At 39.2% G+C, this 24,529-nt stretch overlaps 2 protein-coding genes across 2 annotated transcripts; both read right to left on the bottom strand.

The window, feature by feature from the left end:
• Window positions 1–329: 329 nt before the first annotated feature.
• LOC102237179 (vesicle-associated membrane protein 2) lies at window positions 330–10,729 on the bottom strand. Its single transcript, XM_005803596.3, has 5 exons — window positions 10,218–10,729; window positions 5,865–5,970; window positions 5,123–5,281; window positions 4,929–4,980; window positions 330–4,843 (listed from the first exon to the last, which is right to left on the bottom strand). Coding segments are annotated over exons 1-5 (336 nt in total). The 5' UTR covers window positions 10,220–10,729; the 3' UTR covers window positions 330–4,826.
• A 2,988-nt stretch (window positions 10,730–13,717) lies between these two features.
• On the bottom strand, window positions 13,718–24,041 carry mpp1 (membrane palmitoylated protein 1). Its single transcript, XM_023342215.1, has 12 exons — window positions 23,692–24,041; window positions 20,087–20,215; window positions 19,924–20,002; window positions 19,645–19,730; window positions 19,500–19,568; window positions 17,942–18,138; window positions 17,717–17,820; window positions 17,558–17,638; window positions 17,296–17,376; window positions 16,975–17,177; window positions 16,396–16,470; window positions 13,718–14,401 (listed from the first exon to the last, which is right to left on the bottom strand). The coding sequence occupies exons 1-12, from the start codon at window positions 23,812–23,814 to the stop codon at window positions 14,225–14,227; spliced, it is 1,404 nt and encodes a 467-aa protein (XP_023197983.1). The 5' UTR covers window positions 23,815–24,041; the 3' UTR covers window positions 13,718–14,224.
• Between the last annotated feature and the right edge of the window lie 488 nt (window positions 24,042–24,529).

A 24,529-nucleotide genomic window follows, 5' to 3' on the forward strand; every position in this document is an offset into this window, starting at 1 on the left:
CATTTTACTCAGCCAGTTTTTAAGTGCACGGCTTCCAAAACAATTTAAGGCAGTTTTTTTTTGTTTTTTTTTTTTATATATATAACTAAGCTAATGAATGTGTTTTCCCTCAACATCTTTTCCAGTGACATCCAGTGTGAAAGAAACTGTCTCATTTGACCTGTTCTAAGTCAGTGTGTTAAAAAATTAATTATAGGAAATATTGTATGACAGTAGATAGTACAATATTTCTTTTTGTTTGTTATCATTTGCTTATCTGGTCCTAAGTCTTGTGTGTGCATGTGTGCTGTGTGATGGTAACACAAGGACTCTGGGCGAATGCAGAAACGTGCAGTTTATGGCTCCAGGTCTCCATGTATTTGTTTTGGCACACTTAACACATAATAGGAATCAATTAGAGAAAAGTTCCATCTCTGTATTGGTAGTAAATTTATGCTTATTCACACAGGTCCCAGAATGGCAGACCAAATGACATTATCCCCCTGCTGCACACCCACAAAAGCACATGAAACACACACAAAAGTACAATATGTCATAGATACTGTCTTTTTTCCAATATACATATATTTCATGATGTTCATCAATATAATAAGACATTGATAGATTTACACTACAATTATTTCATGTACTTTTTCCCAACTAAGCCTCCTCTCCTTTTGCGTTGAATCGACCTTGTTTAAACTCTAATCCCAAACCAAAGGACGGCACAATAAATCTAAACAAGAGCGTAAAGAGTAACGAAAAGAAAATCACACCGAGCACATTGCCCGTGATCCTCCGGTCCTGTCCCTCCAGTAAGGCCAGACGAGCAAGGGCAATGTGTGCTTTCATCCCTGTGGTCCTGCCTCTTAAGGAGGTAAAAGGAAAGAATCCATCCCTTACAAATGAACTGATTTAAACAGAAAAATCATATATCTCGTCGATACAAACAGCGATCTGATGTAAACTGTAGAATCCTTCACACAAAAATACTTCTTCTCTCATCTACTTGCCATTTTCTTTAGCTTGACCCATCAGTGCTGACAAACAAACAATTCAGTGACATCTGGAGTTGTTACTTAACAGACTCAAAACAAACAATCAGAAAAAAAAGAGCATTTGGTTCAGAAAAAAAAAAAACAACCCATATATATCTAAAGCCACCCAGGAAACATTCAGTGACTCAATAAGGTTCCCTCCTGTTGCTGCGTTCAGCTCGTTCTGGGATTCAGTTTTTTTTTTTCTTTCCTATGGCTTTCCGACAACATTCACCGAACGCTCCGCAAACGGCCTGTACGCAGCATTGAGATCACTGAACTTTCCCGGTGGCTGGCGAAAGATCGTGTTCTCCACTCCCGCCAAAACCAGGGAATTACACACACACACGCACACACACACACACAAAAAGAGAAAAAAGTGCCACGGATAAAAGCATTTGCACACATTGGTTTTCATATAGACAATAAAGCAATAAAAACAAACAGAAGAAAAGAGATAGAGAGAGAGAGCACTCACTTCATTTTCACCATTGTGACCAAACCGGTTGAGCACTGACTGGACGCAACTGGACAGTTTGATTTATGGAAAACACACAAATCCTACCCCAATCAGTAGTGTTATTTCACCTCGGAGCCCACTGTGTGTTTATGTCCTGTACAAATGGCTAAAAGGACAACATTGTAACCCTTAAATCACTTAATATTGCCAAAGGAATCCAATTTTACAGTTTGCTAGGTTGTTTTTTTTGTCCTCTTATGTATTTTGGTAAATTGCAAACAACTTAAACCTGAGGATATAGGACCCCCTACCCCCCATAACAACCCCCCAATATTACAACACTAAACAATGCAGGTTTTTCTTCTTTTGTTTTTTGGGAAAACATTTCTCAGTTTTCTGTTATCTATAGTTAGTTTACACATTTTCAAACCTGGCAGCACTATGCAGACAGAAAAAAAAGAAAGAAAAAAGAAGACTTGTGCTATAATTAGTTACAAGATTGTGTGTCTACTAACTTTGTACAGATTAAAAGAAGCTCCTCGGACCTGGATCCACACGGCAGAGGGCGGGGTCGGGTGGGAGTTTCTGTTCGACATTTAAGTTGCATATTATGTCAGGGTGGCACACTCACAAAGCCAAACTTGACTCCATAGATAGTGTATGATAAGCTAATATGTCCCTAAAACAGTAGGAATTTAAATCTGAGCCGGACAGCTCGGGTAGTAACCTGTTTGTGATGAGTATTGGCAGCGTTAGCTCGGAAATTTGGTCTTTGGTTTTTTAACTTTTGAAGGAGCATCGAGAAGTGGGACTTTCTTCTGCTGAGGCTGACAGATCTGCAGCCTCGTGTTGCTCGTGTACTTCAGAGGCGAAGGAAAACTGACATGTCCTCACTCTGAGAGTTAAGCGGCCTAAATCCGTCGGGATAAACGGAAGGAGAGATGGAGGTGGGAGGGATTGGGGGATATTCCAAAGGCGGAGCTATTCTAATACATACATGCACACACACACACACACACACACACACCAAATACACAGTAGGAGTTAGAGAAGGTGGCAGGTTTCTTTGTGTAGCTGGCTGGAGAGTAAAAGAGGCAGAGTCACAAAGGCTGTCTTTGGAATAAGCTCCGAATGCAGAACAGCACTTAAAAAACAAAAAATTTTAACAAATTTAACCAGCAACTGTTTCATCTTTGATTTCACTCCAAACCACATGGAAATTCTTGGAAGCGACATTCTACTGTGGTTGGATGTTTTTTGTTGTTTTTCTAAGCCCCCCACCCCCACAAATAGTTGGCTTCACGAAGTTCTGATGCATTGCCTCTGAGGAACATGTGCAACTCTTTATCTCGGAGAGTGCTTTGTACCCTGCTCGTTTACTGACCAAGTAGCAACAATCATGCACACATGAATAATAATAATAGTAATAATAATAATTTAAAAAAAAGGTGGTTTGAAAGTACTTCAAGACCAAACCAGTGAGTGCACAAATGAAAGAAATAACCGCAATAAGGAAAATAACTGTTTTCCTTTAATGCTTGGCAGTGTGTAACGCGGAGCTGAACTACAAAAACACACCAGACAGAAACAAAGAGGACGCTTAGCGTCCTCTTTGTTTCTTCTGCTTCACACAAAAATATACTATGATTAAAAAATAGAGTCTATTATATTTTAAAAAAAGAAAAAGAAAGGCATTAACTAGAAGAAGAAACACGAAGACAGAACCACGGAGCTAGCAAAACACTCGTCTTAGGAATGCTACGATTATATATATTTTTTGAGTTACTGCTTCTTTTCTTCTTAGGCGTTACTCGCTTCATTTGTCTGGCGATCCAGCTAATTTTACTTTTTTTTTTAAATGTGCTCTTAATGTGAAGAGGTTCTGCTGCACTGGCAGTCCGTTTAAACAGCCGGGCGGCACTGTCAAAAACACGGACGTCTGTGCAGGTTTTGAACAGATTCAAAATCTGCACAAACCATTGCAGCAGAAGCATTTACCCCCCCCCCCCCCCTCCTCACTCCCCCGATGCTAGAATCAATTTCTAACCCAAAATCACCCATTTTATCATAAGTGTAATGTTAAAGCAAAATTGTAGTAAAAAAAATCATCAGGTCAATCCAGTCTATGCAAAAAAAATAGGTAACTTTATACCTAGTCACTATTCCTCCTATCGTTATTCCTGACACAAGGTTCATCGCTTGTATTTTTTTTTAAGGTACTCACACTTACATGTGCTACAGTAAGAGCATCTGCACTAGACTGCAATGAAGGAATGTTTTCGAAATAAGACACTAAGTAATGTTTAAATAATAATAATAATAATAATAATAATAATAATAATAATAATAATAATAATAATAATAAAAAAACAAAGACACCTACAGACATTGGTCCGACCGTACTATGGCAGTTTAAAGTTGTCCGAGGGAAGCATGCTGCTAAGAAACAAGACGGTGCCAGAAGACACGTAAGACGGTTGTTGTTTAAGAATCCCTCTCAGAAAACAGGAAGGAGAGTTGGATAGGGTCGGAGGTGATGAACGCTAAGGATTTGTTGCACAATTCATGCATTATTTCACTAACATCAGTGGGTGAGCATTAGCTGTAGAAAAAAAAAAAAAAAGAGAAGCAAAAACTTTTTTTGGGGGCGAAAAAGGAAAAAGTGTCAGTAAGATGGTGAATTTCAGTCTGCCTTCAAGAGAAACACGGGTGGATTTTTTTTACGGAGGCTAATTGGACAACAAAATAATCAGAGGGGGATGTAGAGCACATGCAAGATGCACACTCTCATTAATAGGCAGTAGTCAACGCTAAAGCATACATCAAATTAATACAAAAAATAAAAAGTACAAAATGCACACACGCACGCACGCGCCTGCACACACACCTACAAAACAGTATATTAGATATATATCAGAATAAAACTCTACAAAGAACTCTATATATCAGCTGTGTAACGATTACCGCCAATTGTTGTACCGGTTTCTGTTGTTGCATCGCCACGGGGGGAGGGGGAGGTCAAAGGTAGAGGGAAGGGGTTTGGTTCCCAGTATGGCAGGGTTCGAAAAGCCAAGAGTACTCAGAAAGAAGACAGGCTCACACACTCACAGAACAAATATCGACAGGGATCCAGAGGCGAGGCTGTGGAAGTAAGGAGCAGGGGGCTGAGGAGAGCCACGGGGGCCCTGAAGGGTTTAGGGGTGTTATATCGAGGCTAGCTGGGGGCGGAGATATACGTACATACAATAAATTAATTCATCTGTGGTTAATTTTGTCATCAATTAGAGGTTTGTTTTTTTTTCTTCTGTAGTAAGGAAGCTTGGATCAGACTGGGGTAGGAGCGACTCTTCTTAGGTGCTGAAGTACACTGTGGAAAGACAGAGCGGTACAAAGTGTTACAAGATTTTAAAAAGACTCTACAAGTGCACAGAAGGAACAAAAAGGCTTCTTACCAATAATGACAATGAGGACAATCACACATATCACACCCAGGATAATCATCATCTGCAGTCAGCAAATTTTGGGGGAAAGAAACATATTAGAAAAGCAGAACAATTTTCAACACACCATAATCTAATCTTGTTAATATTACTTGACATCATCAATACTGCATTCTAACTGAGCAAGCACACCGCCGTTTCCTCACCTTGGCATTCTTCCACCAGTATTTATTCTTCAGTTTTGCAGCGCTAGTCTCAAACTGAGAGGCTCCAGCCTGCAGGGCATCGGCCCGGTCGTCCAGCTCTGACAGCTTCTGATCACGCTCCAGAACCTTGTCCACGTTTACGCGCATGATATCCACCACCTGAGGAAAGAGACGTGGCACAGCTTTACTCAGAGATCCAGACTGGACCTCTGACGACGATACATGTCGTCAAACTGATCCACAGGTGGGAAGGGTACTTAAAAAGGGCACTAAAGTAAGAAACCAAGAAATCACCCAAGTAAGGGTAAAAAAAAATGTTTGGTAAAAACGCAACTGAAGTAGTAGAGCAAAACATCAATCATTAAAAATGTAAAAATTACATCATCAAATGAACAAAAATACATTTTGTGGACATTTTGGTATTTTAAAGACCAAAATGAAAATAATTGACGTAAAGAATGTAATTTTAAAATGAAAATCACATTTTGCAAATAAATATAAAATCTTAACAAAAACTACAAGCGTCTGTGTCTAGTAACTTTCTGGTTAGAGAATCCAGAAATTTGACTCAAGTAAGAGTAGTGACACTTCATCTTTAAGTTACTCAGGTGAACGTAAAAAGTACAGCTTAGTAAACATACTACCAAAAGTATTTTTTCCCCCAAAAGGTAACTAACCAACTCTGACCTGATCTGACTATTCTTGTTGTGTGTTTGTGTGTGTGGTTTTTATTTTCACTTACCTCATCCACCTGTGCCTGAGTCTGCTGCAGACGGCGGTTGCTGGTGAGGTTGGGAGGTTGCTGACTTCCTCCCTCTGGCGCAGGGGCTCCAGCTGCTGGGGCAGACCTGATGGTTGAAAAACACAAACGTCGAGAAATACGTCAAGTACATCTTTTAAGTTCAAAGTCAACTTGCTGTGATTTATTACAGCTGGAGCACAAATACTGGTATTTATGCTCTGTAGAAAAATGCTAAAATGAGAACAAATCTCATTTTTGAGTGCTTAAGTCATTTAATTAAAAGTTACTATAAGTTATTGGCAGTTCCATCCATTACAGAAGATCCGACGTGATCGGGATCTGAGAGCACAATTGCAGGCTTTTGTAAAAGTGAAGCTCGTTTGGCCAATTCTGTTGAACGTCCACAGATGATGGCTGCAGTGACTGACAGAAAGTTAAAGCGAAAGTGTCATTTTATCACCGAAAAGTGAGAGCGTCAAGGGAAATGCCTCCCATGGTAACATGTAACAGCTAGTTTGCACCCTGTTCTGTACAGCAAAGTGATTGGGACTGCAAATGCTTTTTTTTTAAAAGCATCCACTGCTGTGCTTATTTAGGTGTCATATGTTACGCTCTTTCATTGCGCGTTTGGTACAATGATGAAGAATGGAAGACTCTGGAGCTCAATGATGTAAAACAAAATAAAGCAAAGTAAACCATAAACTGACACTTCACAGGTAGCGATTTTTCTCAATTGGCACTGGAAGGTAATTAACAAGTCAAACAAGAAAAATGTTCCTTTTCTTTCCCTTTCATTGAATTCATGCAACTGAAAATGTTTTTCAGTCTGCCTATTCTTTCATGCAGTCTGTTTTGATCTTACTAAAAAGCTGACAAATGTGCTTTGACGTATAAATTGGGATAGAGTAGACCTTTTATCAAGGAATGTGGAGCATGTTTATCTTTCACGGTTTATAAATTAGTTTCAAACATTGACATTTGACCTAAAATCATATCAAAACTTGGCATTGCCCAGTAAAGCCATATCAGAGCACTTTTGCTCATAGGCTTTGTTTTTATTCATTTGCACAGGTTGGAGTTTTAAAGAGTTGACTTTGTACAACCCTGTCTAAAGGTCAACCCTTTATGTTCATACATTACTAATCCGTTAACAACAAACAAATCCTTCAGAACAGTTGGCCTATTGGTGCTTGAGGTCAACGCCATCCCAAGCAGTCAGAGACACAGTACTCTAAGGTACGTTTATTTTTAGAATTGTCCCATTAGAACTGAAATTTGTCCAAATCAAAAAATACATTTGAGCTAATTTACTGCTTAAAAATCATGTTTAACATGTGTTGTTGCTGTGTGTGTGTGTGTTTTTTTTTTTATCTCTCCTATGAGCACCATGACAAAGGCACAATGTGTGTAGAGGTTCACGCTGTCATCACCTCCCAACTAACGCCGGGAAGACTTGCCAGTGCAGCGGCGAGGTTTCTCGTCAGCTTCCGCATCCTGTGAAAAACCGCCAGCTGTGTTTCAATCCAGCCGGCTGGATTGACTGTACCCGATCTGTGCCACTCTAGTGTTCTGTCTGAACATGCTAAGTGCAGGGGAGTCTTCTTATATTTCTAAAACTAAAGCTTAGTTAGAATATAGATGCAGCTTGACAAGCAAATGATTGTTGTGTCTGTTATAACATGGCTCTGAAAACAAACAAAAAAACAGGATGATGAAGGAAATGTGATCTGGCAAAGGCAGCTGAAATGACAAACGGGGAAGGCGAGGGTTCGCATGACTCTACAGGCTACTGCTGATGTGAGATTTGCTGTGAAAGCTAAATATATTCAACCCTGTTTTGAGACAGTGCTTATTAATATAGTTTTTCCCTGTGGCTTAAAAAGCAGGCTTCTGAAACACTGATGGATTATTAAAGTAGGTAGGTAGGTAGGTAGGTAGGTAGGTAGGTAGGTAGGTAGGTAGGTAGGTAGATAGATAGATAGATAGATAGATAGATAGATAGATAGATAGATAGATAGATAGATAGATAGATAGATAGATAGATAGACAGACAGACAGACAGACAGACAGACAGACAGACAGACAGACAGACAGACAGACAGACAGACAGACAGACAGACAGACAGACAGACAGACAGACAGACAGACAGACAGACAGACAGACAGACAGACAGACAGACAGACAGACAGACAGACAGACAGACAGACAGACAGACAGACAGACAGACAGACAGATAGATAGATAGATAGATAGATAGATAGATAGATAGATAGATAGATAGATAGATAGATAGATAGATAGATAGATAGATAGATAGATAGATAGATAGATAGATAGATAGAATATTTCCAATTTCAAGTAACTAGTAACTATTAAGTTATTACTAGCAAAACTCCTTAAAACACTTGTTTTAATGAAAAACTTTTCAAAATCTTTTTCAAAATGTTTTTCCTTTGTTTGAATATTGTGTACTATTTTATCATTTAGTTTGATTATGTAAATATCCCATTCCCTTTTTTATATATATATTTTTGGTTCTTTATTTTCTTCAATTACATCTTTAGATTTATTGCTTATCCAGTAGTTTATTTCAATCGGAAAACATGTAACATTTACAGCCTAAGCTCATTTTCAATACCAGCAACCATATAGGCTTTTGGTTACATATAAGCAAAATCAATCTTATGCAAGGTTTCAAATGCAAATGCAATTCAAAGTGAGACCATATCACTCCTTAAGACCCAACTATATTGCCAAATAATTCTTAGAACAAAACACAATTAGTTTAAATAAACTATGGTTTGTGATCATCACATGAACCTTAAGACATTCTCCTAGTTCACAAACATTTTTTGTGGTTTAGAATTCTCCGCTACTTCAGTTTTATCGAAGTTGTTTGTGACTATGCTTTATAAATAATTTCTTAAATAAAATGTGGTGACTGGAAATGCATGCTGTTTGATTTTCAGTACTGGACAGTGACATTTCAGCACTGGACAGCGCCTCAGCATCCCACATCAGCAGCCGTCTGATCTAAGCCTCTCTGTCTCTTTCTGTTTGATGTTACATGACTTTGCTCATACATTAAGGTCCACCATTACGTCCTATGGAGCTACAATAAGGCCATGTGTGACTATTACAACTGTTAAATCTTATAACACTAACGAGGTTGTGGTTCGTTCTTATGGGTGCATTCTCAGTGCCTTTATGTAGATGTTTTCTATTCTGGTCACAAATGTAAGCGAAAGCTCACAGAGAAAAAATAACTTATACAGCGTGATGCCACGGGTGGGTGATATGTTGCTGGCACGAGGCAATTTAAACGTCATATAAAGACCGGCAGACTGAACTATAATGCTGCCTTTTTCTTAGCTTTTAAAAACAAAATCCATCGAAATGATACAGCAGATAACAAAATGCATCAGTAAATATATTTAGTTTGAATTATTTAACCGAGATATCACGACCAAGAAGAAATGTGGACAGATATGTAGCCGACCGCCCTCGCATGACAATCGACGACATACAGTAGGAGGCTAGGCTATCCCCACCCCCCGCTGTAGGTTACAAATATCACGGGAACTAGGCCTAAACCAAATTCAAGCCTAATATTTCTGCCAAAAAATAATAACATATTGGAATATTCGGCAATTACTGTCGACGCATTGAAGCCTCAAAAGACTGACGCGGCTGAAACAGTCGGGGTTTGTTGAGCTTTGTGTCCTTTGCTGTTTCTGGAATTAGCTTAATTCGTCACCTGCTGTTCGGTGACACCAAAACGAAGCCCGGAGTGTGTTCACTAAAAAAAAAATGTCCCATGTTAGGCAACACGTTATTATATACTTTTAATTGACGCGGTGTATGGTTTCATAGAGTGGTGTCCTTTTCATTTCAAACCAGTACAAACTGGAAAATATATATATATATGCGTGCGTGAGAACAGGCGCGAGCGAGAATTCACCGGACGACCAACTGAAAGCAAGAAAGAAAGAAAAAAAAGGATAAAAACAGCCAGCCTCGTTTGTTTAAACAGAGAACATTATACGGCTAATAATGTCCCTAATAGAGAGATAAACCCGATGCCTCCATCTGCTCCAAGGTTAGGCCGATTCGTTAGCGTCTGTGTTCACGTTCGGCTCACGTTATCAGACGGAGAGACGGCTCCTAAAATTAAATTCATCCGACAATCCTGGACTATTAATATCGTGACAGTTGAGAAAAGCTGCGTGATACGGCGGAGAAGACGCTGCAAATCCCCCCAAAACAGCTGATCAATTTCCGTCGTCAGTGCGAAATTGTATCAACCCGGGATTTTATTTTCAAATTAGCATTACAAGGGGTGTTGTACTTACATTTTCCTGGTTGTATTAGCTCGACAGCTGCGCTGAAATCCGCACCGGAGATGTTAGCGCGCACTAAGTGGCTGGCAGATGGATGTGAATTGCCTTCTGCGCTCCTCTCTACCCTCTGGCAGCCTTTGGTTGGTTATTGTGGCGTTTCCCTGCTTATATATTCTACGAGGAGCACTGAATTGTCTCCCTACACTACAAAGCGGTTCTCTTTCTGTTTTCCTCCTTGTTTGTGACGATGAGGCACCTGCAGGCTGTCCGAAGAGCCCGGGTCTGTGTGGTAATGAAGGTGTAATAAACAGCCGCCTGGATTAGGTGCACAAAGATGGCTCGGTGACGTCAGCAGCGGCGAGTTTCATGTTGAAAATGGGTGGCTCACACTTCAGACACACCGCTTTACCTCCCCGGAGAGGGCTGTTTTTATCCTCGGATACAGTAACTGGATGTCTCCTTGGGCGCTCTTCAAAGACCATACATGTGCTGTGCAGAACAGAGTTTTAAGCTCCTTAAACAGAGCTAATATTGATTTCAAGACTGTATGTCAACAAAATGGCGTTCTTGGAAAGGGGGTGTGGCGAGGCTCACACTGGGTGCCTGTTATCATTCATAGTGAACATGAATGTTGGATATGCTGGGGCATAAGACTACCTGAGACTAAATTGTCTAACATGTCCCTTATAGTTTTAGGTAGCTTACATTTTTAGACTGATGCTTTACATTTAACACTTTATTTTGGATATGTTTAATTCATGTAATGACAGATGTTTCAAGTTTGGTTCCTTCCTCGTCCTTCGGTGTTTTGATACAATTGTCGTAAAATATGAATTAATGAATATTAAGTAAAAAGATATAATGTATGTTAATTTTAACAGCACTTTTCTCAAATAGTTTCTTCTTTCAGAGTTGGACTACTATGAAAATTACACAAACATACACTGTTGAACTCTCTCTTAATAGGTGCTCAATGTGTTGGCTTCAGAAATAACTGAAGAGATAATCGGAGGAAAATCAGGAGACAGAATTTGAATTTTGATATTCACATAAAACAAAAAAAATCCTTTTGTTGCCTGCAACAAAGCTATGGCATAATTTTGTCCACATTTACTACTCGTCTTATTGGGAATAGTAAGGTTCATCAAAATTATTTGGCTTTAAGCCTGATTCAAAAACATCAGCTTTGTGTATTTTTCTACAAAAATTCACACATTTTTGAATTTGTGAATTTGTGAGTTGCTGCTCATGGTAGTAGCATCTATAGCAACTCTACGGTAGTTATGTGTTTCTTTTATATTTTCATTCAAAATGTTTTTGGTTAGTTCAGGTTTTGAATCTCTCGAGATTCTAGCCATACGTTCAGAAATTTTGTGGAGAGCAGCAAAAGCAAATGAGGTGGATTAGCTGTGCTTACCAGCAACTGATGGGGCCATTAAGGACATAATACTGTGAAATATCATCTTTTTTGCCTGAGTTGTTAGAATGTGATGACAGTCATGAGAAGGTCACAGCAGCCGTCTTCAGTCGTAGGTCTCTCCAGATTTGTTGCAACACTGACTGCTACTGGAAGATCTTTCCGCCCAAAAAGTCACCATTCAAAATGGTGCTTTGAAGACACTTGGATGATATGAGTTGCGTCATATTGACGTAACTCATATCATGGACTGAACGACACAGAGACTGATATAAAAACTCTGAATACCAGAATGTACTGTATTAAGCCACCTTCAGTTTCTAGGAGTAGTGTCACAGCATGATCATGTCACAAGGTCAAAAAAACTTTGGAACAGAAGAAGTTCTTGTCTCTTTGTTCGCCTTCAAGGACTCTATCGGCGAGGAAAATCACATGACATCCTTCTTTGCTGGCAAGAAGAGGTACATTTTCAACAACAACAACAAAAAAAAAACTAGATCCAAAGTTGATCATTTTCCAGTTTACTAGCTGGCAACGGTATGGTTCTGGAAGAAGGATGATCTTTTTATTTGTTCGTATTGGTTTTCTAACACCTTCTGTATCAAAATGTTGGTTCTTTGCACCAAGACGTTTTATCAAATATCCAGCCAGGATACAGAATAAAAAAAGGAAAGAAAAAAATGTTACAGGAATTTGAATGTGTGTCTTCAGTTTTCTAAAACGACTTTAAAAAAAAAAACAGCCGTTTCCTATAACCATAAATGTCTTATCCTTTAATCTGTGCTAACTGCTCCAGAAATATCAAGTTGCTTAAAATAAAATATGGTTTCATTTCCACTTAGATGTTTATTCACCATTCATTTGGCTCATTATGATATTATGTTATATATATAATTTGGCTTTTATTTCACACTCAACACCGACATTTCCTGTTATCGATTTTGTATGACCATACACTGAATAGCTTTACTTCCTGAGAGGAAGGACAACGTTGATAACTAAAAACTATTTGATTTGTAACGTAAAGCAATCTTTTAGGTACGCGTCGTACCTGCAGTATTTGGTTTCACCACATGGTGGTACCAGAGGACAGCTTTGCGACACTAAGTGTAACTCGAAAAGATAGTGAATGTGTTGCCTTAGTAACTATCTCTGTCACAATGTCATGGTCATTTGGCACAATACTCCAACATGAGATGCTCTCCCAACTTTAACCCAGAAGATTAGCAAACGGAATGCAGCAGGAACAGAAGAAGTTTCTCTCTCTTTGGCTACAGACAAAATGTAAATAAATTGGACAAGTCTTTGTAAATGTCCCATCAATTTACAAAAATAGAACATAAAAAAAGGTACATCTATTTTTTTAAACAACCTAAAATGCCTTTTCTTCACTTTTTATAGACTGTCAGTGTATAAAAAGTGATTTGATCAATTGTTCTTAAATGGGTTTATTTTTTGTTTATGTTGAAACGTTGCATGTTTGGACATTTATTCGCTCTGGTTTTGGATGCTGTGCTGCTGGAAGGATTTTTGCTCTTACTTTTGGACATTTATGATACACAAGTGTGGCAACAAGGCACTATTTTTACATCTCAAAAGCAGAAGTAATACCTGAACTACAACTCCAAATTCCAGAGAAGTGGGCAAGGATCATATCCTCAACATCTCTCTGCTCCGCTTTGATTTTTAACCATAAAGCCAGAAAGTAACAGTCTTCAGTCAGAGGCCTCTTGAGAATTTTTTGCTACCAGAGATCCTTCCTGTCCACAACATCACCATCCACAATGACTCGTTGAAGATACTTAGATATTAAATGTTACAGCATTTAATTCCCATTTGGGATAAAGCAAGCATTTTTGAACGTTTTATTTTAGAATAGAATGTGAAGACTTGCCAATGCATTTGCATATATCGGCAGTAGCAGTTATTCTGAGGAATTTTAACTTTAAATTATTTTATGAAACGCACCATTATTATTCAACACGGTGAGCTGAGATGTAAATCAAAGTGTGTATATTTTTTTCTTCACTTCAGTATATCTAAATTTATTTACAGCAGGTTTTGAGAGAGAAAAAAAATATGACAAACAACATTGCAACAGAGCTAGGAGTTATTTATTTTTTATTTTGCTGAAAAGTGTGTTTACTTCCAAAAGGAATGCAGTTTGGAGAAAATCCAGCGTAAAACCATGCGAGGTTGTCAGTGGTTGACTAGAAGGTTTTGTGCTGAGGGTGTTGTACAGAGTTACACAGACAGAACAAGCAGTCTGAGAATTTTCATTTCATGGCTCGATCTAATGGGGTCAGAAAAGAGGATCATTCAAGGTGACGTGTCAATTTCGGTTTTATTTTAAAGCATTTATATCTTTCACAGTTGAGGTCCTGTTTTGCATTTGATAATCTGTCAGCAATCATAAAAGGCGTGCAGCACCTAAAGCCGAACACCCTTTCGAGATTATCCTTTCTACATATTGCTTTATTGTGCAAACAACAGCGCAGAGAAATCAATCGCGCCGCTAACTCAGAGGTTTAGTGGAAGGAGTGATGTATTGCACCACGTTTGGAAACGCGGCTCTGAATCAAACGGGCGCCAGACGGCCCTTTCAGTAGACCCACGATATAGGCACCCACTGCGGGGTGGAGGTGGCCTGCTCCATGGCCTCCTCCACGCCTTTCACGCTTTCATCTACGTCGTTGTTGACGAGAACCACGTCAAAGTAGTGTCCATATGTGCTCAAAATGGCGTCCGACTCTTTCTGGATCATCTGAAGGTTTTCAGTCTGCAAAAAAAAAGAATAAAATAAAATATCAGATCATTGTTTTGGGGTTTTTTTTACATAATGTTCCAAATTATTATGAGAGTGATATTTTCTTAAATGGTCAACGCAAATGATGGTCAGTATAATTTTCAAGTCATGAACTATTACAGTATAAATCGAATTTTACTGAACAAAGCTCCCCATGAGAACAGTATTTTGTTCAAAAAGTAAAAAGCTCAAAATGCACTGTTCCAAATTATTATGCAGAGCAGATTTTCTAAACATTTTATGGATTATAAAGAACTGCAAACGGTCATTCTTAGAATGTGCAGCATTAAGTGGTCATATGTACTAAAATCAAAAGCTATTTCAATCAAAAACATCTTAACAGACCAAGTTACGTACATGTTAACAGAGAACCTTCTTTGATATCACCTGCACAATTATTGCATCCATTGAACTTGTGAGTTTCTGCTTGAATTTCTTTGCCTTCCCAGAGCTGCTGTTTTGATATGAACTGCATTCCACCCTCAAATCTTCTGCTTGAGGAAACTCCAAAGGTTCTCAATGGGGCTGAGGTCAGAGGAGGATGGTGACCACACCATGAGTTTCTCCCCTTTCATTCCCATAGCAGCCAATGACACAGTGGTATTCCTTGCAGCATGAGATGGTGCATTGTCATGCATGAAGATGATTTTGCTACTGAAGGTACGGCTCTTCTTTTTGAACCATGAAAGAAAGTGATCAGTCAGAAAGTCCATATACTTTGCTGAGGTCATTTTCACACCTTCAGGGTCTCTGAAGGGGCCGACCAATGATTCTGTCCCCATGATTTCAGCCCAAAAAATGACTCCACCACCTCCTTGCTGATGTCACAGCCGCGTTGTGGGGGCGTGGTGGCCATCCACCACCAATCCACTACTGTGTCCATCTGGACCATCCAGGGTTGCACAGCAGTCATCAGTGAACAAGTCTGTTTGAAAATTAATCTTCATGTTCAGCTGGGCCCACTGCGACCGTTTCTGCTTGTGAGCTCTGGTTAGTGGTGGCCGAATAGTAGGTTCATGCACCGCAAGCCTCTGGAGGATCCTCCACCTTGAGGTTCCAGAGGCACCAGCAGCTTCAAATAACGGTTTGCTGCTTTTAAGGGCATTTTAACAGCTGCTCTCTTTATCCGATGAATTTGTCTAACAGAAACCTTCCTCATTATGTCTTTATCTGTACAAACCCATCTTTGTTCTGAATCAGCCACAAATCTCTTCACAGTACGATGATAACGCTTCAGTTTTCGTTAAATATTTTATGTTTTCATACCTTGTCAGACGGCACTACACTATCTGATAATTTTCGTCAGCAGAGAGATCCTTCCTCTTTCCCATATTGCTTGAAACCTGTGGCCTGCTTAATAATGTGGAACATCCTTCTGAAGTAGATTTCCTTTAATTGAGCTCACCAGACAAACTAATCAACCCAGCTCTCTGAAATTAATTATAGTGATTCAAAGAGCCCTGACACACAATACCATCTATAAATTTAATAGTACAAAAAAAATTTAATCTTTATGGCACTTAAATTCAATTTGCATAATAATTTGGAACACGGTGTATTATTATTACTTTGTTCAGTTTTCCAAACAATTCTAAGGTGCTTTGCAAAAGTATTCATAGTTATAGGATTTGGCCAGGACTCTCATGCAAAAGAGATCTTTGAACACAATGGGATTTTCCTGGTCAAATAATATAAAATATAGTAAAAAAAATATTAAAATAAAAATATTTTCTAAATCAGAGGTCCCCTACACTCCGATACCCGAAAGCAAAATACATCAAAAAACAAGTACTTTACAACTGTGAACAGGTTTATGATGGTCTACCAAATAAAAGTCCAATAAAACATTGGCCTTTGTGGTTGTAATAAAACAAAAAGTGGAAAAAAAAGCACATAAAAAAAATTACTTAATTATTTTTAGAGGCACTGTTTTGTATTATTATTGTTCTTTTTTTTGCATGTAGCACCTGTGCAGCTGTGTTGGTAGGAGCGATGAACACCACCAGCGGAGCAAAATCCGCAGTCCGAACAAGTTTCAGGGTCTGGAAGAGGAATGATCATTCAATAAACTGGTAGTTTGAAACAATATTATTAGTTTTATTAAATAAAAATCACCATTTAGTGTAGAAATCAAAACACAGTTTCTCTTCTACCTTTTAAATTTCCTTAAATGAGGTTCTTTTGAAATGTGAGGATGTTTTCAAAATGCTTCAGATGGAAATGTGCTAATGTAAAGTGTAAATGTTGGAATTATTACAACAGTGTGACACAAGGTCATCCAAAATGTACAGGCAGCCCTGACTGAGATTTAAAATGAATTTTAATATAACCTCAACCTTGAAATATGATATAACCTTGAAAATCCAATATTCAGATCCAACTGCTCAAAGCACATAATTCCTACAGTTTTTTTTATTTTTTAAGTTATAGCTATGCAATGAGATGAATGTTTCTAGGAGCTTAACAATTTACCTTGAGACATTTGTGAGTATCTTTAGAAGGTATATCTGTCAGATCTAAAAAAGTTAGGAGTCCAAAACGCTGACCTGTGGTTCTATGTCCAGCACAGCAATTTTGCCTTGATCGTGGATCTTGTGGATGGTCTCGAACTTGGTTCCAAACATGAATCCCTGAAAGCTGCCGTACTCCAGAAGCTCGTTTTTAGAGATGCACTTGGTCATGTCTTCGTTTGAGATGAAGTAATACTCCTGTCCGTTCTCCTCGTCCTTTCGCTGGGGTCTGGTGGTGTCTGTGCACATTCAACGTTAAAGAGTAAACTGAAACTGCTCTACGAGATGAGCAAAAAAAACCCCAAACCAAAACAAACAAACAAACAAACAAAAAAAGTAACCAGTCTTTCTACTCACGTGGTGCAGGGTAAGTGAATTTCTCAGGGTATTTTGTTAAAAGAGAATTTTTGATGTGGCTTCTCCCAACACCAGGCGCCCCTAGAAAGGAGCAAAATTCTCTAAATATCACCTTTAGAAAGACATTGTAGCTCAAAATGTACTTAAATATATCACATTTTTTAGAAGAAGTGCAGTTCTAGGTACAAATATGTGTTTGATATTTCAAAATTTGGAATGAAGTTCTTGCAAATTGCCCCTTTATTCTAACAACAAAGCTTACCAATGAGCACAAGAGTTTTCCTTTTGAAAGCAGGGAGCCTCACAACCTCCTCATAAGAGATCACGTCCAGCTGGTCGAAAACTGCAGGAGGACAGTTTAGTTTGTTTAGACAAACTCGCAGCACGGAGTTGGTGGCAACATGTGCAAAACTACACTCACTGGAGCTGTGTTTGGCTAGGTACTTGTCTTTGCACTTCTTTTTCTTTCCGAACGGGCTGCAGGACTGCCTGCCCTGTTTGCCCTTGCTTTTGCTGGCCACCCTCCTGCAAAGAAAAACACACACAGATCGAGCCGGGAATCTGTGGAATGTGGCGGCGCGCGTCCGTCACGCCGCAGGGTTTTGCTTCAGGCTGCGTTGGAGAATGGCAAACGTCAATCTTTTACCACTCTTGGAGTTCTGGAGAGGGTATCAGTCCGGCGAAGTCGATGGCGCTGCTCTCCACTCGGCCCTGCCACCAGTTTGGGTCCTGCTTGTTGATGATGTGGATGATGTCGCCCGTCTGGAACTTCAAACCGGCCTCTTTGCAAGGAATGAGGTCGTCCGTGGAAGGGTCGTAGTCGAACTGAGCCCTCATGTACATCTGCAGATTACACAGCAAATTTTGCAGGGTTAAATCAACACTATGCCGAGTCCATTGGGTCCTTATCAGAATTGGTGTCAATTTAACTCTTTACAGAGTTATTTAAGCAAGAAATTGAGTCATTTTAACACTTGAAAAAGTTATAACTACTCAAATTATTTTTGAAATAACTCCGTAAGAGTTAAATTAACACCAATTCTGAAAAGGACCAAATGGACTCGGCATAGTGTTGATTTAACTCTGCAGAATTATATATACATATTCAATAACTCTAGAGCTTTTGCAAATAATCTTTAAAAAGGTATTAAACATCCTATTAATAAGTCCAGATTTTTGTATATGCAAGTGAATGTTCCAGATGTCTGTTTAATTTGGCCATTTAAACCTTAAATAAATCTGAGTAAGTATGTAAAAAAGAAAACGACATATATTTTTATATAAATTAATGATTTTCATTTTGCCTTGTTTTTTTCTTTTAAGTGTCCAACAGTATTTTTAAAACGCATGTCTTCCTTACTTTTTGACACCCCAGAAACAGATGTGTAAAATGACAAAAAAACAAATGTCATCTTTCATTTTTAATCGCAAAATCTACCAACAATAGATTTAGAAAAAGATAACTTTTAATGAGGGTATATTTACTTAAATGGGGGAAAAATACATATTAAAGAAATAATAGAAGTGTGTTTGCTTTACATTCTTTGCCAAGGGTGTCAATAAGTTTGGATGGGACTGGAGATTTGTAGTATTCCAAAACACTCCACTGGTAACTTTCCCGGCACACAGACACTTTTTTTTCCACTGATCTGCATAAAAGTGCAGTGGAGTGTGCTGGATCACTAAATTGATGTTCTTAATAGATAAAGTAAGCAGAGAATGTTCATCTACACCAACTAATAATGGTCTACAAACTGGAAGCTAGGTTTGCCATCACTGATCACAGCAAATATAAAGTCTTAAACATTGGGAAACAAAAATCACTTTTACAGTTTAGTCATTAAAAATCATTAAATTCCTCTTCTAGTTAGATTTGTCTGCAGCATGTCACAAGCTGCGGGTTCGGTGTATTTTGAATCAAGAGCAGCCATTTTCCCGGCATGAAAATGGATGCCTGAATGAGCACGCTGTGTCCAGTAGATGGCAGTATGAAACCCACTAATAGTGCGTTTCATGCTAAAAAAAAAAAAAAATCTACTGCTAACGGTTGGGAATATCCTTCAACGTAAACTAATTTCATAGTCACCTGATTAAGAGAAGAGTCACCTAAACAAAATCATTTCAAACGGGAAAAGGTGATGAAAACATGATTACGGCAGTAATAATCACGCTAAGGCTAGTGGGCAGCGTGACGGCGGTGTTACCTCACACACTCTGGGTCGACCCTGCATCTTGGGGATGATCTTCATCGTTACTATGCCAGTGGTCTCTTTCTGTGGGACAAGTTTTTAATTTGAGGAATCGGGCGAAACAAAAGATGAATTTAAAAGCTTAAGACTTCCAACTCACTAGAATTTTTTGTAGCTGATCCACAGTGTGGTTTGTCACACTTTTTCCATTGATTTCTGCTATTTCATCCCCTTCATGTATGGAGCCTGAAAAGAAGAATCCAAATGGGTTTTTTTTTTTTAGGACTTCTGCCTAGTTTTTGGGCTGTACATAAAATTAAATATTTAACAGACCTGAAAGATGTTTGAAAAAAATCTTCTTAGCCCTCTTCCGGCTTTTAAGCACACGTCATACATTCCAAAGTCTGAATCGTATACCAAAGAAAAGATAAAAAGTCACCTTGTCTGTGGATCATTCCCCCGTGCAATATCCTGGCCACCGCGCAGCGCTGCTTTTCGTTTAATTTCAGCGTGACGCCCTGCAGGCGAGCAACACAAAACAACAGTTAGCAACTCATATCCAGACGCGAAGCAACTGGCGGCCTGCGCGGCGGAGAGCATACCATCGGCTCGGAGGGATTCTTCTCAAACTCGACTTCTTTCATCCTGGTCGGCTCTGATCCGTTCATGTGTCCGGCGCAACCGTTGGCGTAGGACTCAGCTCCTCTGTCCTCCAAGGTCTGCATAGCCAACTGGGGGGATAAAGACAAGAAAATGAGGCACTCGCATAAAGACGGATCAAAATATGAACTTTCACACTCTAATCCAACGGTTTTAATAATAATATTTACACTCGCGTGCATCCATAAAAAGAAAACTGTGTGTCATTTGCAGCTTCGTTGTGTGTTCAAGGTTGAATATTAACCTGGTGTTTTAACACCCGATTAAGCACCTCCTGTCATCTGCTCCCCCAGCTTCATGTAGTCATGGATACAACGACCCACATCAGGTGATGAAAAGATTTTTTTATTTTTTTTAAATTGTCTTCTGACTTTTTAATTGAAATTTAACACTGAAATAAAGCTGCTTCATGCTATAGCTAATCCACAACATTCTTCCAGGAAAGGCTGAGGGATCGCATTAAATGTCAAGATCAGATGGTTTGCAGTATCAAACACTTTTCTAAGTGAATCACTGAGCTATGACCCGAGAGGCCTGCATCATCAGCACAAAGTTCCTGCATTAAAAACGACGCATCAGCGCCACCTCAGCAGAACGGGATGTTATCTGTATCCATCTTCAGCGCAACAATAAACCAATAAATATCATCATCGCTCTGCTGCGCCTCCTCCGGATGCGCCGCATTTCTCCCCAGTCTCACTTCTGGTTTCTGTATTGTGGAGTAAACAGCGGCCAGGGACGGTGGCAGTTATTTATACCGGCCTGGTGCCGTCGCCACTGAGCATGAAGAGATCCGACGCTTAGCTGATGAAGTTACATCCTCTGTGTTGCCGTAAACATCCTGAGGGGGCTAAACTCCAAAGTCCTCCCTGCTCACTTTGTTTAGCCTCAAAGAGCTAAAACAATTGGCGCTAAACAAGCTGCACAACCCGAGTCCGTTCTCACTCACATATCGGCTTGATTGGTGCACCAGGACTTTTTAATGACCTCAAATTAGACAGGATGCGTTCAAAACGCTACCTTAACGTCCGCATTCTTTAAAGGCTTTTCATGAGAGAGCGTTGGAGCAATTCAAATTTCCACTGATTGTGCGGAGGAGAGTAACGTGACGCTGTCCCTCCCCGACCTGTTGCTGTGAACTGTTGCTCAGCTCATTATAAACACCCACACTTTTCCCTCGCTTTCAAAAACAAAAATCTAGTTCTGCTTTTAGGTCATGGTGTGGAAACTCAAAGTCAAAAGGTTTTAAAACTGTAGTTGGTAAGCTACGAGCGACTGTTAAGCAGCTGACTGCTGTCTAGCTGGCTAAGCAGAGAGTCTGATTAATTATCCTAATAATATTAGCAAAAAAAACAATAATATTCATGGCAACAAGCATTTTGCGGGGTGTTTATTTTGTACTTTTGCTTAAGTCCATGTGTCAGAATTCAAATTTGACATAGTTTTGTTTTAAATGGAACATTTGGTTCATGTTCTAGATTTTTTGATTCAAAGGTTCCTATATGTTTTGTGGAAGCATTAGCTTTTACGGAAGCATTTAACTGCCAGAGCTTGGAAATAAATTCAGGAGCAACATTTCATTTAAACGAGAATATTTTCTTATTATAACGAAAAGCAAAACTCATTAACCTTTTGAGGTCGACGCCCGCGGGCATGACGTCATGTTTCTGTGTGTGTTTTTTGCTCCAATGTGATAATAAATTTTGTCAAAATGAAACAAACACTGTAAAATCACAAAGTTTAGGATGTTCTGAAAATAATGATACCAAACAAGGTAAGGTAAATAGTTTTTATGGTGAAAATATAAGGGTAAATTCAAAATTAGACCAAAACGGCCATTTAGACCCAAGACTCCAAAGGGTTAAAACGAGAAAACATTAAAGAGTTTGTTATAACAGGATTTATAACTCAGCTAAACCAAAATATCTTCTCTTAATGAGAAAGGTCATAACAGAGAAACAGCAACACATCTTGGGATTTTTCAATGTCATCTAGAAGACATAGGGTGAGGAGGAGAGTCATAGTGACAAGTTGCAATCAGTCAGAGGAGTGTATTTTTATCACAGATAACAGAAACAACCTTCCTGTTATCTGCTATAAGTCTTGCTCTCTCTTGCTCTTTGGCAGCTAAACTGACATCTCTGTGCCCCCTCATAATTCAATTTAAAAAGCTCACTGATGCGGTTTCATCAGGATGTGGTAGTAGGTTAGATCAGATTTTTCATTTTCCGACTAGACAGTCAGGACTGAAAAGTTTCGATCTAGAAACTGCTTTACTCTGGATCTATTTACCTCATTTGCTGCCAAGAGTGGAACCGTTTCCCACTGATTCCTTGAAGTGTCACTTTAGGGTCACTAAAGTTTAAACTGTTATGACACCAATAACAGTTTAAACAAAAGCACCAAAATTATAGTTCCTTGGAACAAACACTGGGGGGATTCAGCAGCGGCCTCAAGGGTTATTGATGTTCAAACAGGGCGTTCAGTTCTCACTTTGTTCTGCTTGACGGCCATCTTTCCTTTAACCAGATTTAAAGGATTTGTGATAGAGCTGAAAGCAAACACCACCGGTGGACATACTGACAAAATCACAGAAAAAAAGAGCAAGACAGGACATGTCCTCAACAAGAAACGCAAGATATAGACAGTTCCCCTTTTTATTAAACAGGCATCTCCAGTGTTAAGATAATGTGACCTCAATGGGAGACAGTGATTTAACAAATCTGCACTGGGCCCAAGGACAAAATGGTGTGACTGGAGTGGCAAACTGCTGATACTAGGAAAGAAGTTTCCTCCTTTCCCCTCACTATCTCACTAGTGCTGACCTTTCAAATTTTTAGGAGATATTCTGCGACAATGACCTGTTCAGTATATGTCCAAATCCCCTCCATTTTGCTCTCTGGATATTTGATTTAAGTTAAAATTCTTGTTTTTACAACAGAAAAACGGACTGGAGCAGCTTGATGGAGTAAACAACCGGACAGCCTGGTTTCAGCTGACTGCTGACGCTAATTCCTGATCCAAGGCTGTGGGAACGTTTACGCAACACACTGAGCAAAACAAAGAGCAACTGGGCAGAAAAATGTAAAATGTAAACAACTAATAAAATACAAGAGGCCTGTTGGTGATCATTTGAAATGTTCAGCATGCAACAGTTTATTATAACCTCAACTGCGTACTTAGTGTCCTATGATCACAGCCAGAAATACACACTTGTCAGCTGTATTTGGACGTAGTTTGGCGTAAAATGCAGAAGTGAAATTGCCAATCAAGCGTCTTCTGGAGTCTAAAATAAGGTTGACAGACTGGAAAAGTGCAGCGGTTGCTGACAAAGACCTGCTGATTTGACAAAAAGACACTTGAAGAGCTTATTTCAAAAATGACGGTGTTTGTAACCAACCCCGAGGTTATAAACACAGCTAGAAAGACCATGTTGTGATTTTACAAAGTTACAGGCAACAATGAGCACCCCGTAATCTGCTACCCGGAAGTAAACACTTAAAAAAAAATAGAGGGGGAGACGCAATAAATAAGGCAGACGTCTTACCTTGTCAGACTTTGGTTTGTTTTGCAGGAGCTGCTCCAGGTACAGATCAGAAAGGGCTGTCCGGACGCTGTTCACCGGCTCTAGAGTGAGGGCAGGTTCATTTTTATTGGATTCTAGCGTCATCTTCTTCTGTTAGCTTAAAAAAAAAACCTGTGAACCCGACTTGCCCCCAGACCAAGGTCCACGGGAGGCTTGATGAAACTGCTGATAAGGACTCTTGACTACAGGATAAGTTGCCGTCTGAGGTAAAAGTCCGAGGTTTTAATCAGCAGCAGGTGATGACCAGGAGATAACTATAGCGGGGACACCGCTGACGAAGCAAGTAAACACACAACTGCTGCTGCTGCTGCTGCGCTCAGAGTCAGGCTCGTGCTGCGTTCAAGTGCCACTTCTTAGCTCCGAACATACACTACTTTAGTCTATTACTGTGATTTGAGGGGGAAATAAACTAACCAGTCGCGTGAAAACGTTTCAAAACAGCTTGCACTACTTTAAATACTGGCTTTGCATGTACCGTTAAACTTTCAAAACTGGTATTTCAAACCCATTTGTTAGGCTAAGTAGAAAAAACAAACAAACAAACAAGAATAGCTGTTTTTACCATTTTAAAATTAAAACAAAAATCAATGAGGATTACAACCCATTTTCACCCGGAAGTTGGAATTTCCAAGTTTTAAGTTAGAAGTCTGAGGTTTGTTCCGCAAAATGTATAATCTTGAGTATAAAACTTCCCAGATAACATTTATGTATGGGGCCCACTTGAGTAAGGAATTTAAATGTTACTGCACGTAGATTATTATTTTTTTGTTTGTTTTTGCATAATGACCCCAATATTAAT

Source organism: Xiphophorus maculatus, chromosome 11 (genome assembly GCF_002775205.1).
Source record: "Xiphophorus maculatus strain JP 163 A chromosome 11, X_maculatus-5.0-male, whole genome shotgun sequence".
NCBI classification, from domain to species: domain Eukaryota; kingdom Metazoa; phylum Chordata; class Actinopteri; order Cyprinodontiformes; family Poeciliidae; genus Xiphophorus; species Xiphophorus maculatus.

Coding starts and splice junctions, on each gene's coding strand:
- mpp1 (XM_023342215.1), bottom strand. CDS start 23,814: ATGACGCTAGAATCCAATAAAAATGAACCTGCCCTCACTCTAGAGCCG. Junction 20,003..20,086: donor AGAATCCCTCCGAGCCGATG/GTATGCTCTCCG, acceptor GCTCGCCTGCAG/GGCGTCACGCTGAAATTAAA. Junction 14,402..16,395: donor CTACCAACACAGCTGCACAG/GTGCTACATGCA, acceptor TTTTTTTTGCAG/ACTGAAAACCTTCAGATGAT.
- LOC102237179 (XM_005803596.3), bottom strand. Junction 5,282..5,864: donor CTCAGGCACAGGTGGATGAG/GTAAGTGAAAAT, acceptor CTCTTTCCTCAG/GTGGTGGATATCATGCGCGT. Junction 4,981..5,122: donor ACTGGTGGAAGAATGCCAAG/GTGAGGAAACGG, acceptor TGCTGACTGCAG/ATGATGATTATCCTGGGTGT.